At 40.1% G+C, this 16,511-nt stretch overlaps 1 protein-coding gene across 3 annotated transcripts in view; it reads right to left on the bottom strand.

The window, feature by feature from the left end:
* The window catches only part of ACACA (acetyl-CoA carboxylase alpha), a 259,649-nt gene that overhangs the window by 172,577 nt on the left and 70,561 nt on the right, over window positions 1-16,511 (bottom strand). For all 3 annotated transcript variants that reach the window (XM_070393704.1, XM_070393705.1, XM_070393706.1), the window contains exons 4-7: window positions 10,870-11,002; window positions 8,673-8,811; window positions 3,223-3,332; window positions 1,353-1,434 (exon numbers count right to left, since the gene is read on the bottom strand). In XM_070393704.1, coding sequence (XP_070249805.1) covers window positions 1,353-1,434; window positions 3,223-3,332; window positions 8,673-8,811; window positions 10,870-11,002 — 464 coding nt within the window. The remainder of the gene's footprint in view (window positions 1-1,352; window positions 1,435-3,222; window positions 3,333-8,672; window positions 8,812-10,869; window positions 11,003-16,511) is intronic.

Genomic DNA, 16,511 nt, shown 5'->3' with positions numbered 1-16,511 from the left:
AGGCGTCGGCTGCGGTGGGATGGTGGAGCAGATGAGCGGGGGTGCCAGACCAAGGTGGGGTGCCGGTCGCTGTCATCGGGGCAAGCCTCTGGTGGTTACTGAAAATTCTTTGCTCCTGCACGCTACAGTCCCATCCGACGCTCAAACCCACTGCTGGTGCCGGAGCCTACCACTCACACCCACTGCCTGCGCCTGGCGCTGGCCCCGATCACTTGGCGCCCTCAGTGGGTACAAGCAGTGGCTGCCTGATCACCTCCCCCTGCTCCTGAGGGACAACTGGGGCCAGCAGCCACCTCTCCCAACTGCTGCTGGTGACAGCCTCGCTTATACCTGCAGCTGGTGCCGGAGCCGCAGCTTGCACCAGCTACTGGCACCAGCCCCACTTGCACCTGCTGCTGGCGCCAGCCCCAATCACTCCGTGCCGTTAGCGCAGTGATTCCCAAAGTGGGCGCTAACGCCCCCTGGTGGGCATTGCAGCGATCCAGGGCGGTGATGGCCACAGGTGCATTTGTTTTAACTTTTTTTGTATTACCTTTCTATTCTGAGTTCAATAAATAGTTTCATAATTTCAAACTTCAATGTTTCTAATTTACACCTTTCTTTACTATATTTTACGAAAAAGGTAGAAACATTAATACATATATCTTTCTGTTTAATTGCTATTAAAATTTTAAAAAAATTAATTTCCAGGGGGCGCTGAGTAATATTTTTTCTGGAAAGGGGGCGGTAGGCCAAATAAGTTTGGGAACCACTGCATTGGCGGATGGGAGCAGGCTGGCGCCATCAGCGTGTGGGAGTGGTAGTGGCGGGAGCAAGGCTGCCAGCAGACAGGGGACTGGGGGCCGCAGCAGGTGGTGCCAGGCGGGGGCGGGAAGGATGGGCCAAGACCCGCCCCTATGTCCACCACAGCCTTGTGGCCCACAGTTCCTTTCAAGGTGCACTGGGCCCCTTGAATCTATATGCTTAAATGTGAAGGGGCTGATTCATATTTAAGAGTACACTGCTAGGGTATCCTTAAGTATTCAATTATCTTTGCTATATAAAAATATGTTTTCCATATCTTTTCTTAGGTTAATGGCAACATTCTTAAAACCAGGGTTTTGGAAATCAGAGCCTCCTCCACATCTCATGGAAAAGAACCTAGGGACAGAAAACAAACCAAGATGCGGAGACATAAGCAGGGTATAAGAAGCGAGGAAGGGAAAACAAAATAATAAAGAGGTTACTCTGAGAGTTGCTGACTGATGAAAAATAAGAGAATGCTGAACAGAAAAGCAGAATATAGAGTAGAATATGGGCAAAACTGACAGAGAGGAACAGAAAGACAGAAACAGTATGTCAGAAAGACTTACCCATGAAGGCAATGCCATTTTTCAAAAGAAGTTCTGGGAGCTTGGGATTCTCAGAAGCATGACCCCAGCCAGCCCATACTGCCTACAAGGGAATACAATATGGTTCATTCTTAAAACTGATATTTTTTTTTTTTTTTTTAAATATATTTTTATTGATTTTTTACAGAGAGGAAGGGAGAGAGATAGAGAGTTAGGAACATCGATGAGAGAGAAACATCGATCAGCTGCCTCCTGCACACCTCCTACTGGGGATGTGCCCGAAACCCAGGTACATGCCCTTGACCGGAATCGAACCTGGGACCTTTCAGTCCTCAGGCCGACGCTCTATCCACTGAGCCAAACCGGTTCCGGCTTAAAACTGATATTTAAAAGAAAGAAAAACATGATAACTGTATTATTCTCTACTAAGATTGGGCCCTACTCCATGAGGTACAATATCTCCACAGCAGTCTAATACTTAATTCAGCTTCTATGCTTAATTCTTGGCAAACTTCTTACAGAAAAATAAGCAGTCCATTGTGGTAAAACCTCTTAATAAGTCAAATCTATGTTGAAATTGATATTAAGATCCAGCTAGTCTTGTTGCTCTTTAGGAAATTCAATTCAAAGCCTTTCAACTAGACTCTATAGAGGCTTTTGTAGACTCTATAGAAATATTAGTTCTCCTTCACAGATTCAATTACTTTGGCCACACAACTCAACCTTTATATCTAGTGGTTATAATGCCTTATAAATCATGAGCTTTTTTTTCTTTTTGGGCTTTAAAACACTTACCCTAAACTTCTTCATACAAGTGATAGGGAAGGAATGAGCTACTTCTACACCATCATATTCTGAGCTAAGAATATTTCAGTGGAAATACAGCATCATATTCTGGGATAAGAATATTCCATTGGAAATGGTTTGAACAGGAAATGGATAGAATAAATAATCTCTGGGGTGGGGGGGCGGGGCGGGGGAGCCCTTACAAACCTCCTGTTTGTAGTCTGTTTACTTAGACTAAGTGCATCTTTCCATCTTTCCTTTCCTTGTTGGTTATATTTCACATGAAGGCATTTATAAATTTTCAACAAAGATGCGTTCCATAAAATTAAAAGTTCTTTTTTGGACATTCCTTTGTGCCTAACTGTGAAATCACTAAATCTGTTGTTATTGTTTTCTGTGACCACTTACAGATTTTGTGTTTATCAAAACAGTAAAACATCGTAAACCATAATATGCAATAGTTTTCTTTGGCAAGTGAAAATATTAGTTCATATGTGAACTACAGTGCTGAATCTGAATAATATCTTTAAAGTGGAAACATTTTTCCCTTTTCTTCAACTTAAAAAAATTTCAAATACAACTGACATACAATATTGTATTAGTTTCAGATGATTATATATTTATATAACTTCTGAAGTGATCACCTTGTAAATCTAGTACCTACTTGATAACATAGTTATTACAATATCATTGACTATTGACTATATTCCCCATTGCTGTACTTTACATCCCCATGACTGTTTTTATAATTGGCAATTTGTACGTCTTAACCCCTTCTTTTTTCACCAATGTGCCAACCCCCATCCCATCTGGCAATCATCAAAATGTTCTCTGTATTTGTTTGTTTCAGTTTTATTTGGTAATTATCTTTCTCTGTCTTACTTATTTACTTAGCATAATGCCCTCTTATTCTATCTATGTTGTCACAAATTGCAAGATTTCACTCTTTTTATGGCTGAGTAATATTCCATTGTATACATGCACCACTTCTTTATCCGTTCGTCTATTGAGGGACAATTAGGTTGCTTCCATTTCTTGACTATTGTAAATAATGCTGCAATGAACACATAAATTTGGCTTTAAAGGATACATTGGCATCTCTTACTTGAACTGGAATCCTTTTAGCAATATCAAGAATTAATTCAACATTTGCATAGTTGTTGTTGTTTGGTCCCCCTGGCACTGGTACATAGTGATCTGCCATCTTAATGTACTCTGAAAATGTAAGCAAATTAATAGAGAATACATGCTTTAGTTTCTGAAATATCACACAGAGCAAGACTATGTAAAGGACCATCATAAGTAACCACAGAACAAACTGCATTAATGGGGTAATTTCCAGGACCATTTATTTGAAGGCTCTGACTTTATTAAGTCACTAATATGCACTAATCTCATATTTAGGAAGCTCTTACACTAAAACAGCAGTTCTCAAACATTTCACTATGTGACCTTTCTGGAAAGGTCTTCATGACCCCTATATCAAAAATAATGTGTCTGTGACTTAGAGGCCCATGCATAATTATTCTATTATGGGAAAAAGTCCTAGTCTTAACACCCTTTATCTTTACCTTGTACTATATTCTGAGAAAGCCCTTTTCTTGATGTAGAGCTAAGACAGAATGGGGACAGAGGGGAGAGTCTGGAGGGTTTGTAGACTGGCTAAACAGGAAAGGGTAGATACAGGAGTCTCCTAGGTGTTTAAAAAGGGTTTACCTGGAATGTTAGCAATAATAGATATTTGAAAGACACTTTAAAAAGAAACTTCTTTACCTCACATTACTTGTTTTGCTCAGTATTCCCATTTAAATTTGTCATCTGATGTCTCTCTCTTCCTATTCTGGCAACAACTGTAGCAGAGAAGCTACAATGTGTAGGACTGCACTAATGAGCACTTTCCATATATATTTCATTTAAGTCAACATATGATAGGTAATATAACACCCAGTTTATAGGAAATTATGGTCTGGAGTAGTTAAATAACTTGCTCAAGGTCCATTTCCAACAAATGTATTAACTTTTCTTATATCTTGTTCTTAACTTTTAAAGGCTTTAAGTCCTTTTAAAAAAATTCTTACCCAGCCAGTATGGCTAAATGGTTGAGTGTCAACCCATGAACTAGGAGGTCACAGTTTGATTCCAAGTCAGGGCACATGCCCAGGTTGTGGGCTCAATCCCCAGTAGCGGGCATGCAGGAGGCAGCCAGTTAATGATCTTCTCCCATAATTGCCGTTTCCATCTCTCTCTCCCTCTCTCTTCCTCTCTGAAATCAATAAAAATATATTTTAAAAAATACTAATTCCTTAATTTAATACCACTGATGTTATAATCCTTTCTAGAGTTCTATTTCTTAAATAACTTTTAAAGAAAGCAAAAAATTATATAAACTCTAAGTAAAAAAGGTTGGAAAAAGCAGGAACATAAATAGAAATAAAAACACCCCAAAATTTCACTCCCACAGATAACTAGTATTATTATTTTGGTATTATATCTTTTTTTTTTTTTGACTATACACAATGTACTTTTTTCCTATTATTATATCACACTATCAATCTCCTTATGTCCAATGTTCTTCTTGGAAATTGTGATGAATAGACACTTAAGTGTGTGCCGCTATGATCCCAGTCTCCAGGTATTCATGTTTTAAGTAATCCACTCTCCTTGGGTGTGACTTGCTTCTGACCAAGAAAATATGGTAAATATGAGATGTCATTTCCACGATAATATTACATATGAATGTAACCAAATGTAATACTCTCCCTTGCTGGCTTTGAGGTAGAAGCCACGTGACAAGGAGCTGAGAGTAGCCTCTAGCCAATAACCAGCTAGCCATTCAGGCCCCAAGTGTGGGAACCCACAGAAAACTGAATGCTGCCAACAACCATGTGAGCTTGAAAGCAGATCCATCCAAAGTTGAGCCTCAGATGAAACTGCAACCCCAACTGACAAGTGACTGCAGCTTTGTGATAACCTGAAGCAGAAGACCCAGCTCAGCTGTACCCTGACCTTCAGAAACCATGAGATAATAAATGTCAGTTGTTTTAAGCTGCTGAGTTTGTGGTAATATTGTTACACAATAATAGATAAATAATACAGCAATTTAACAGAATGCATTCTCAGACCAATTAATGCTATTTTTTAATGGCTGCATGACATTTCATAGAATTAGTGTAGCACATTCTACTTAACTAATCCACTGATGGTGAACACTTAAGTTACTCCAAGTTTCTGATTATTTTAATAATGACTATCCTTATACAAATATATTTGCCCATATTACTGATTTTTGTTCCTCAGAATAAATACAAGAAAATACAATTTCTTGGTCAAAAGATATGCATACTTTTGTTCTTGTGTTCTTGATCCAATCCTCTCCCACCTCCTCTCGGTCTCTTGTAGACTTGTACCCCCTCCCTCTTTGATTTCTTCTTCTTAGACTATAAATATTCCCAAGTCTCTTTCAATTGAGAAAATTAAAATCCTTCCTTGACCCTGAATTTTTTTTTTTTTAATATATTTTATTGATTTTTTACAGAGAGGAAGGGAGAGAGAGATAGAGAGTTAGAAACATCGATGAGAGAGAAACATCGATCAGCCGCCTCCTGCACATCTCCTACGGGGGATGTGCCTGCAACCCAGGTACATGCCCTTGACCGGAATCGAACCTGGGACCTTTCAGTCCGCAGGCCAACGCTCTATCCACTGAGCCAAACCGGTTTCGGCGACCCTGAATTTCTCTTTAATTTCTGCCTTTTCTTCTTCCATTCTCATTCAAATTCTTAAAAAACGTGTCTACATTGGCTATCTCCATGTCACTTCCCATTCATTACTTAAAATCCTATATTAGTTTGCATACTCATATTGTTCTACTAAAACTATTCTTGCAAATATCAATGGTTTCATAATTGCTGGACAGATTTCTCTTCCTACTTTATTGAACTGCTGACACATTTGACCCTTCTTAATGAAATTCTTTCTTTTTGCTTTTCTCTTCTGCTTCTCCCATCTCTCTGATCATTTCTTCTCAGTATTGTTTATGGACCTACCTTCCTGCATCTATCCTATATCTTACCCTTCCATAAAGTTTCATCCTTAGCCCTCTTCTCTTTATTTTCTATCTATTCTTTCAGGGAGTAGTGTTAACTAATAATGTAAACTCTTAATCTCTGGCTGTTATTATTTCTAAGTTTTAGAAGGATATATTCCATTTATTGTAGAATTTATAGAGTCTACTTGTACCACAAGTACTCCAAACCTAATCTGTCCCCCCAAAAAACCTTACTCTTGCCCTAACTGGTTCGGCTCAGTGGATAGAGCGTCAGCCTGCGGACTGAAGGGTCCCAGGTTCGATTCTGGTCAAGGGCATGTACCTTGGTTGCGGGCACATCCCCAGTGGGGTGTGTGCAGGAGGCAGCTGATTGATATTTCTCTCTAATCGATGTTTCTAACTCTCTATCCCTCTCACTTCTTCTCTGTGAAAAATCAATAAAACATATTAAAACAAAACAAAACACCTTATCCTTCTTGCTACATCATCTATTATTTTGCCCTACTTGATGGTACTAGTACCTGCCTAGTCAACCAAATTAGAAATCCAACAATAATCATTAACTCTTCATTCAACCACCAAATCTTGTCAATTTTGCCTCCTAAAGCTCTGTAAACCATCCTGTTCTTCTCTAGTCTCAGCCTTGTCATATCCTTTAATATTGCCTTCCACAAACGGATCTTCCCAGATGCTTCCTGAATCATCTAATTATTCATGTTTTTAAAACTGTATCTATCTTTTAGAGATACATATTAAAATATTTACACAAAATCATGTCTAGGATTTGCTTCAAAGATTGTGTGGAAGAGGGAGAAGGTGAAAGTATAGATGAAACAAGACTGGCTGTTGATAATTATTGATGCTGGATGACAGACAGATGGAAAGGGGTTCATTATACTCTTCTACTTTTGAATAATCAAAAACAACTAATCTATTTAAATACACATTCTTTAATGTTCAACACACACACACACACACACACACACTCATCCCTAAAAAGATAAAGTCTATGCCCTTGATGATGAAAAACAAGACCCTTCTTGACGAATACTAGATCACATTTTGTAATTTAACAAGCCACCTATAATTTCCAGAAAATGACTGTGTCACACCTTCAAACATTTGCCTATACTGTTCTTTCATCCTGAAAAACTTTTGTCTTCTCCCTAATTGCTTCATTAATTTTTACTCAATTTTGGATAGGCATAACCTCTTCAGAAAGCTTTATCTTAACCCTGCCCCCAAGAGCATGGGGCAGAGTTAAGATAACTCATTTCTATGTTCTCATAATACATTATGCATATTTATATTATAGCATTGACCTCAAAGTACTGAAATTATTTGTTTCCTAGAGCCAGATCACATCTTATCCAACTGTAGGTCCCTACGTTTACTGAGTACAAATAAATGAATTAATGGGAGCACTAGGTAGAACTAGATAAAGGAAAAGAAATAATGCAAGGTAATTGACATTTATGATAGACAATTTCATCTTTACTGTGAAGTAGATATTATGATCCTTCTTTTATAGTTTTAAAAATTGTGGCTCAGAGATGTTAAAGGGTCAATCTAAATGTTTTCACATAACATCAGATTTCCAATAAATTGGTGCCTTCTCTGTTTCTAAATAAGGTACATAATACCCCTTACTCCTTAGGCATAGCCTTAACATCATTGTCTCAATATAGAGAGAACATATACAAAACAAAATGGTTTTAAAAAGAGAGCTATTTAAAAAGCTATTATCTGTGAGTACTCTAACTTAGAGATTATGCTTTAGTGATGAAAAGCATGGAGAGTCTGAAAGCCACAACTTCTCAGCTATCCCAACATCTTTCAGCTGGAGGACCTACTAAGTAGAGAGAATGTGCAGAAGAGCTTGCAGAGTGAAAACAACTTGGGTCCCAAGAGGGCTCTCCCTCAGAAGAAAGGGAAAAAAATTCACTGTGGCTCATAAGGGAAATAGTATTTCCTTCCGAACCTTTCCTCTTATACATGTTAAAGTATGTGGCTTAGCAAATACTTGACACTGAAAAGGCATACACCTGAAAACCCAAATCAACACTTTCGTTCAATTTCTACCGATTTTTACCTAGAACACAAGGGTCTGTGTTGAGGTTAAATATAACACAATCACTTGTATATGCTTATTATTAACACTCTTTAAAAGATAGATCGTTCGGTTTGAGACTCCCCCTAAGTTACTATTCTCCTACTTACAGGCTCTGCTAGTCAATGTTTTACGCTCTAGAGCAGTGGTTCTCAACCTTGGCTGCACATTAGAATCACCTGGGAATCTTTTTAAAATCCTGATTTCTGGGCCTCATCCTCCGGAAATTGTTTCTTTGTTACTAATGTTGTGGCCCCACCCATAACAAAGAAACAGAATTTCCGGAGGATGAGGCCCAGAAATCAGGATTTTAAAAAGATTCCCAGGTGATTCTAATGTGCAGCCAAGGTTGAGAACCACTGCTCTCAGTGATGCTTTCTTAATGCAAATAACTCACCTGCATTGGCTTTAAGGTCTTCAGGTGTGACCATGACAACAAATCGGATTGCACGTTCATTTCGAAACATCTCGTAGGACCACCGACGGATAGACCGCATGCATTTCACTGCTGCAATGCCATTGTTGGCAATAAGAACCTGGGAGAGTTAGGGGATGGGAATTGGAGAGAAAAACAGAAAAAGCAAGCAATGATGGAGAGAAAGAAGTGAGACAATTTTTGTAGATCTATCTTATTTTGAAAAGGCAGATTTTCAATAGGAATTTGTATTCCTGGTCTAGGTAGTTAAGAACTAGCTCCCACATGACCAAGGGATATTTTAAAATGTTAGCTAAGGAAATACTTCAATATGTGCCTGACTCAACCTTATTCCTTTCTAGCTTCCTTCTTTTAAAAATCCTCACCCAAGGATATGCTTTTTTTTTTAATTGATTTTTAGAGAGAGAGGATGGTTAGGGAGAGAAACATTGATGTGACAGAAAAACATCAATCAGTTGCCGCCTGTATCAACTCTGACTGGGGATTGACAACCTCACAACATGGGCATGTGCTCTGACGAGGAATTGAACTGGTGACCCCTCAGTGCACAGGATGAAACTCAACCAACTGAGCCGCCTGGTCAACGCATAACTTCATTTCTCTCTCTTTTTTTTAAACCCTCACCTGAGGATATTTTTTCCATTGATTTTTAGAGAGAGTGGAAGGGAGGGAGGGAGATTAGAAGAAAAGGAGGGTGGAAGGATGACAGACAGCAAGAATAAAACATTAACCCAGGTATGTGCCCTTGACCGGGAATAGAACCTGGTGCCCTTCAGTACACAGGCCGACGCTCTAACCACTGACCCACACCGGCTAGGCCCATAATTTCATTTCTTGAAGGAAAAAAAAAATCACAATTACTCACATCTTGTGAGTCTGTGAAATTTTACTAAACCAATTACTAGGGGAAAGAAACTTAAGAGAGATGGTGTATTATAAATAAGGATGGAGGAAAACCAAACAGTGAGTGTCATGCACTATTCTTTGTTGTAGTAAAATAAGGCAGAGGACCCTGAACATGTATAAGAACCTGGAACCAGCCGAAACCGGTTTGGCTCAGTGGATAGAGCGTCGGCCTGTGGACTGAAAGGTCCCGGGTTCGATTCCGGTCAAGGGCATGTACCTGGGTTGCGGGCACATCCCCAGTAGGAGATGTGCAGGAGGCAGCTGATCGATGTTTCGCTCTCATGTTTCTAACTCTCTGTCTCTCTCCCTTCCTCTCTGTAAAAAAATCAGTAAAATATATTAAAAAAAAAAAAAAAAGAATGAGAGCTCATAGAAAAAATGAGCTAAAAATAAACAGTATTTAAAAAAAAAAAAAGAACCTGGAACCAACCACCACCTCTCTCCAAAATGCCGAACCCCAAATGCCTTACAACTATAGAGCCTGCCTCAGAATGGTCACAAGAAAAAGAAGAATCAAGGATCCTGAGACTTCTCTGTAACAAACTTTTCATTACCCGTCTTGCAATCATGCCTCCAAGGATAAAACAGTCTAGGAGACATATAATCTATCTTTATTGGAAGACTAACAGAAGGACACCGCTGAAGCAATACTTTTAGGAGTGGGAATGTAGGTCCCCATCCTTTAATCATTTAATCACTATAAACTATTCCAACCAAGTCATTCTCTCAGCTCTGACATGATTTAGATAAAAGTGACACAGAGTTAATATTTAAAAATACGTGTAATCTCTAAGTATTTCATGTGGTGTGTTCCCTCTAAACATCTCCAATACGTGGTGGAAGCCAATCAGTCAGTGTATTAAACTGTTTAAACGTTCTCTTCTGAAAGTCTCTACTGCCTTAGATCCAAACCCAATGCTATGACATTATCTCCTCACCACCACCCCACAAGTTAACTGATTTCTCCTAGCCTCTCAGATCAATGCAGCCCAACCCTGTAAAATCACAAGATCTTTTAAAAAGAACTTGATGAGCACTGCTTCAACATCTTATTAGCTGTGACTAAATTATCAGTGGTTAATACATATTACAGAAAATTATTTAATAGGATGCTGGGGTAGAAAGGATAACTTCACATGAAGAGGCAAGGTCTCTGAAAGTCTAAATATCAGTTTTGAGCAAATCTAGACAACAAATCTAGGCATTAAATCTCATATACTTTGGAAAAGTACGTTAGCAGGTTACAACTTACCTTCTCAATCACTTTATTCCCTCCAAAGCGAGTAACAAATTCTGCTGGAGAAGCTACAGTGAAATCTCGCTGTGAGTCTATTTTCTTTCGGTCTCGACCTTGCTTTACTAGATGCAAGCCAGACATGCTGGGCCTATAAAAATAAAGAAGCCATGAACGTCTGTCAATAGGATTTCTTCACACCATCTATCTCCCCTGGAGACCTGCTTTTCACTTCTTATAACAGTACCTCCAACTATACCCTTGTGAAGACTGCATGCTGGGGGACCACATATTTTTTAAATGAGGAAAAAATGGTCTTTGCTTGTGGAAATCTAAGCAAAAAATAACTGTTCCTGAATAATAAAAAAATAATATTAAGGTTTACCAACAATGCCATCACAAAGAGATAGGCAATGGTTGGAATGAAATGAAATGGTAGAAATAGCAGACTCAACTGTTAAAACTAAAAATACAATTAGCAAGGCTGTTTCTGGATCATGATTGTGGCATACAGATGACCTTCACCTCTGTATCTCTACCCTCCATCTTTCTTATGAGCTTTACCTTCACATTTTTAATTGCCTACTAAATGTTTTACTGATGTATCCCATATATGTTTCAAAATCAAATTCTTTACAAGGCAGCATAACATACCATATTTCATCGAGTTTAAGATGTTCCTCTTTTTAAAAAAAAAAAATCTCTGAAATTGATATGTATCTTACAACCAATTGTATGATTTATTTAGTCGACAGTATTTTTCTCCTCAGTGATGCCTGTAACAATTAATGGTGTTTTAGATTAGATAAAATGTAGTTGTTGAAACTGCACAGACCTGGTTTTAAATTCCAGATCTGTCCGCTTAATAGCTCCAATGAGTTTTAGCAAATAATTTAACCTTGCTCAGCTTCAGTTTTCTCTTTGTAAAATATGCATAGTATTTACAGTTCCAGTTATTTACCTATTGTCCCTCAGCTCCAAGTCCACTCTTTTATGCTCTGCACTGTGGAAATAGGGCTAAGCCTCTGCAAAATTGTTCAATTCTGCCAATGGGAAGACAGAGGGGTAAAAAAGAGACTTCTTTTGTGTTTTCCAGCTATTACCAGCATTGCTCCATAGTAACAGAAAGTAAACTCTAGCTTCTAGCATCTTTTGACATTCCTGGGAAAGCCTTGATGTATTCTCTTAGAAGTACCAGGAGCAGAAGGTTGTGGTTTCTGACAGTCAATACTGCCTTGCCATGCTTACTCATCCTCTGGGGTACGCTGCCTGGGCCTATCAATCACCTGTCAGGCCAGGTCTTCTTCTCAGGGATCTGAGCACCAGCTACTCAAAGCTTACTTCCAGTGGTCTAAGCACCAGCCCCCAAGGGCCCTCTTCCAAGCTCCTACTTCTTCCTTTATGACCTCCCAGTTCTATGGGTGGTAACTGCTTTCTATAAGTATTAACTCTGGGTTACTTCTTCAGTATCCCTTTTTCGTTCTTTTATTCTTCTAACACCCAAGTAACCAATTCTCACTAATGAATGTCGTCTTTATTATAATACCTAATGCAGTTTCTCTTTCCTTGACTGGACATTGATAGACCCTCTGAATGGGTGTTTTGAGGATTAAATGAGATAATAGATATAAATAAGGTCCTTTATACACTGTTTAATAAACAGATATTTTCTTCTATTCCTATTTTTCCTTCCTTTCTCCTATACTCCAACCTTGACATTGTAGTAATTTAACTTTTCAAAATAAAAGAGTATGATTAAAATTGTCCAACAAAGAAAATACCAGGTCCAGATGATTTTCAAAGACAAGTTCCATCTAATTTTCAAGGTCAGTAGTCTACCAAACTTCCAGACAATAGAAAAAGATGTAAAACTCTCCAGCTACAGTAATACTGATACCAAACCCAGACAAAGATGTTACATGAAGATAAAAGTCTAGGTCCATTTTATTCCTGACTACAAATGCAAAATTCCTAAACAAAATATACTAAATAGTAGGGTATTAGTGCAAGGATGGGCAAATATTAGTAAAAAAAATATGTTCCTCCATGACCAGCTTGAGTTTGTCCCAGGTATGCAAAGATGGCTTAATTTTAGAAAACCCATAAATGTAAAAAACTATGTTAGATTTCCTAACAAGTACAATAAAATGAAAAAAAATTAGAGGCATTAAAATTGCAAAGAAGGAACTGTCATTATTTGAGAATATGGTAATTTACATAGAAAACAGAATATTCTGCAATAGAATAGTTGACATTCCTGGGATGTCCATTGATGCATTCTCTTAGCAATACCAGGAGCAGCAGGTTTTCCAGCCATTACCAGCATAGACCTTAGTCAAGTGTCTTGATATACGATTAATACACAAGAAGTCCAAATATATTATATACAGTTGACTACATACAGATTATAAAATTAAAAATAGATCATAAAGCTAAAAACAACTAAAATACACATACTCTTCAGAGATATGTATAGATACAATAAGACAATATAAACAGAAAGGCAAAAGACATGTGATTAAGAAAATTGATTATCTGGGTAGGGGAGGCATGGAGAAGGGTTGAGGAGAGATTATATAATTAAATGTAGGTGATGGCCAAGGACCCACCTTTCTTTTTAAAATTAAACAAAAGAATGTGGTGGGTTTCAAATCCTTCCTACATTATTAAAAACAAACGAACAGCTAACCAAACAAATAAATAATAGAGGGCCACACATGGAATAATGATATGTCATGAATCAATGATTATATAATTCTATACACCTAAAGTTAAACACACACACACTCCTCAAAGGTCAACTTTCACTTATTTAGGGAAGGAGTGAAGAAATAGAGAAGATATAAACCTAGAACTAATAAGGAGCTGCTTGAGTATAACACAAAAAGGGAAGCAAAGTCTATATTGATAAAAAAGGTGGGAAAGGAATTGGTTATAAGATTTAATCAATAGTTTAGAAATAAAATGAATCTCATAATCTTCACCTCTCATCTACTTTTTGGGGGGACACTATTAGAGAATGTTGTCTTGTAAATAAATGAGTAACCCAAGAAAAGGGAAGACAAGGAATGCAAGAAACATAGAATCCAACACAGAAGAGAAGGGCATTCCCTAGATGATTGTTCAAATTGGAAGACAGACTGTTCTAGGAAGTATTCATCTTGGAAGAAATGGACAGATCACCTTTTGTATTTAACCACAGAAAAACAAAATAAAACTTGCCCGTATGTATAATACATATATTCATATATATATATATATATATATATATATATATATATATGTGTCTTTGGTTTCTTCATATATGTATGAAGAAAACAATCTACACTATTAAAAGAGAAACATGGTAATTAGCGTACGACCGCTACCCTTCCCATTGGCTAATCAGCATATCCTTATGCAAATTAACTCCCAGTCAAGATGGCAGCCGGCAGCCATGCACTGAAGCGAACAGGGAGGCTTGCTTGCTCCAGTGACTGCGGACTCCAACATTCCCTGCCTGAGTTGCCGGCCTCTCAGCTGTAACTCTAAGCAACTATGTTGCAAATATAGAAGCTAAACAAAACCCCAGAAACCGGCTTTCAGTCAGCCAGGCTTCAGCCAGCCTGACCGCAACATTGTATCAATGTTTTCAGGAGCGAGGCCTCAGAGCTAAAGCTGGCCCAGAATAAAAAAAAAAAAAAAAGAGAGAGAAAAAAAGGAGCGGTTGGGAGCTTCAGTCACCCGCCAGCCTGAAAACGGCCCTCAGCCCCTCACCCAGACTGGCCAGGAACCCCAGTGGGGACCCCCACCCTGATCCAGGACACCCTTCAGGGCAAACCAGCTGGCCCCCACCCGTGCACCAGGCCTCTATCCTATATAGTAAAAGGGTAATATGCCTCCCGGCACTGGGATCAGCATGACAGGGGGCAGCGCCCAAACCCCCTGATTGCCCTGTGGCTCTGTGTGTGACAGGGGAAGGCGCCCCAATCCCCTGATCAGCCCTGCTCTGTGCCTGATAGGAGGGAGCTCCCCAACCTCCTGATTGCCCTGCGGCTCTGTGTGTGACAGGGTGCAGTGCCCCAACCCCCTGATCAGCCCTGCTCTGTGGGTGATAGAGGGTGGCGCCCCAACCCCCCGATGGGCCCTGCTCTGTGTGTGACAGGGGGCGGTGCCCCAACTCCCCTATCGGCCCTACTCTGTGAGTGACAAGGGGGAGCTCCTCAACCCCCTGATCGGCCCTGCTCTGTGCATGACAGGGGGGAGCTCCTCAACCCCCTGATGGGCCCTGCTCTGTGCGTGACAGGGGGGAGCTCCCCAACCCCCTGATCGACCCTGCTCTATGTGTGACAGGGTACAGAGCCCCAACCCCCCTGATGGGCCCTGCTCTGTGAGTGACAGGGGGCAGCGCCCCAACCCCCTGATTGGCCCTGCTCTGTGCGTGACAGGGGGTGGCGCTGCAACCTCCCCATCGACCCTGCCTTGAGTGTGACAGGGGGCGGTGCCCCAACCCCCCAATCAGCCATACCCTGAGCGTGACTGAGGGTGGCATCGCAACCTCCCCATCCGCCCTGCTCTGTGCATGACAGGGGGCGGTGCCCCAACTCCCCAATCGGCCCTGCTCTGAGCCTGACCAGGGGCTGCACCTAGGGATTGGGTGTGCCCTCTGCCACCTGGGAGCAGGCCTAAGCCAGCAGGTCGTTATCTCCCGAGGGGTCCCAGACTGCGAGAGGGCACAGGCCGGGCTGGGGGACCCCCTCCTCCTCCCCCCAGTGCACAAATTTTTGTGCACCGGGCCTCTAGTGTTATACATATAAATGTTGTTATATATAAAATGAGTTGTTGCCCTGGCCAGATTTGCTCAGTGGATAGAGCATGGGCCTATGAAGGGTCCCAGGTTCAATTCCAGTCAAGAGCACATGCCCAGGTTGTGGGCTCGATCCCCAGTAGCGGGTGTGCAGGAGGCAGCCGATCAATGATTCACTCTCATCATTGATGTTTCTATCTCTCCCTCCCTCTCCCTTCCTCTCTGAAATCAATAAAAAATAAAAATTAAAAAATAAAATGAGTTGTTTTTTTTATTTGACTCCCGGTAGAAATTTTCTTGGTCTTCTCCCCAAAGGGTGGAAGATGTCAAATGAAAAAGAAAAGAAAATGATGACTGTTCTAAAGACTAATTTTACCAACTCAGTTTTTTTAAATATATACTTTTATTGATTTCAGAGAGGAAGGGAATAGGAGAGAGAATTAGAAACATCAATGATGAGAGAGAATCATTGATTGGTTGCCTCCTGCATGCCCCCCACTGGGGACCAAACCAGCAACCCAGGCATGTGCCCTTGGCCGGAATAGAACCTGGGACCCTTCAGTCCGCAGGCTGACGCTCTATCCACTGAGCCAAGCCAGCTAGGGCCCAACTCAGTTTTTTTTATGTTTTCTGCTTTTGCCAAAGTCCAGTTTAATTTTCATGTACTATTTTTTCCAAAATAATCCTCTCAAGATTTTGATTTGCAAAAACAAGCAAAGAAGGTAATAGAGGGACCCTTAAATACTGTTACCAAGCAAATCATTCAGGCCTTTTATGTCAACTCTGCTGAAGAGAACAGACCTGCAAGAGGCCTGAAGAAGGCTAAGAGGGCCTGACTCATTTCCTCCTCAGCCTGAGTTCTAACAGCAGAAAG

This window comes from Myotis yumanensis, unplaced genomic scaffold (assembly GCF_028538775.1).
Source record: "Myotis yumanensis isolate MYYU_CA2020_CCGP unplaced genomic scaffold, mMyoYum1.0.hap1 SCAF_16, whole genome shotgun sequence".
Classification (NCBI taxonomy): domain Eukaryota; kingdom Metazoa; phylum Chordata; class Mammalia; order Chiroptera; family Vespertilionidae; genus Myotis; species Myotis yumanensis.
This window is presented reverse-complemented; position numbering and strand designations above follow the sequence as displayed.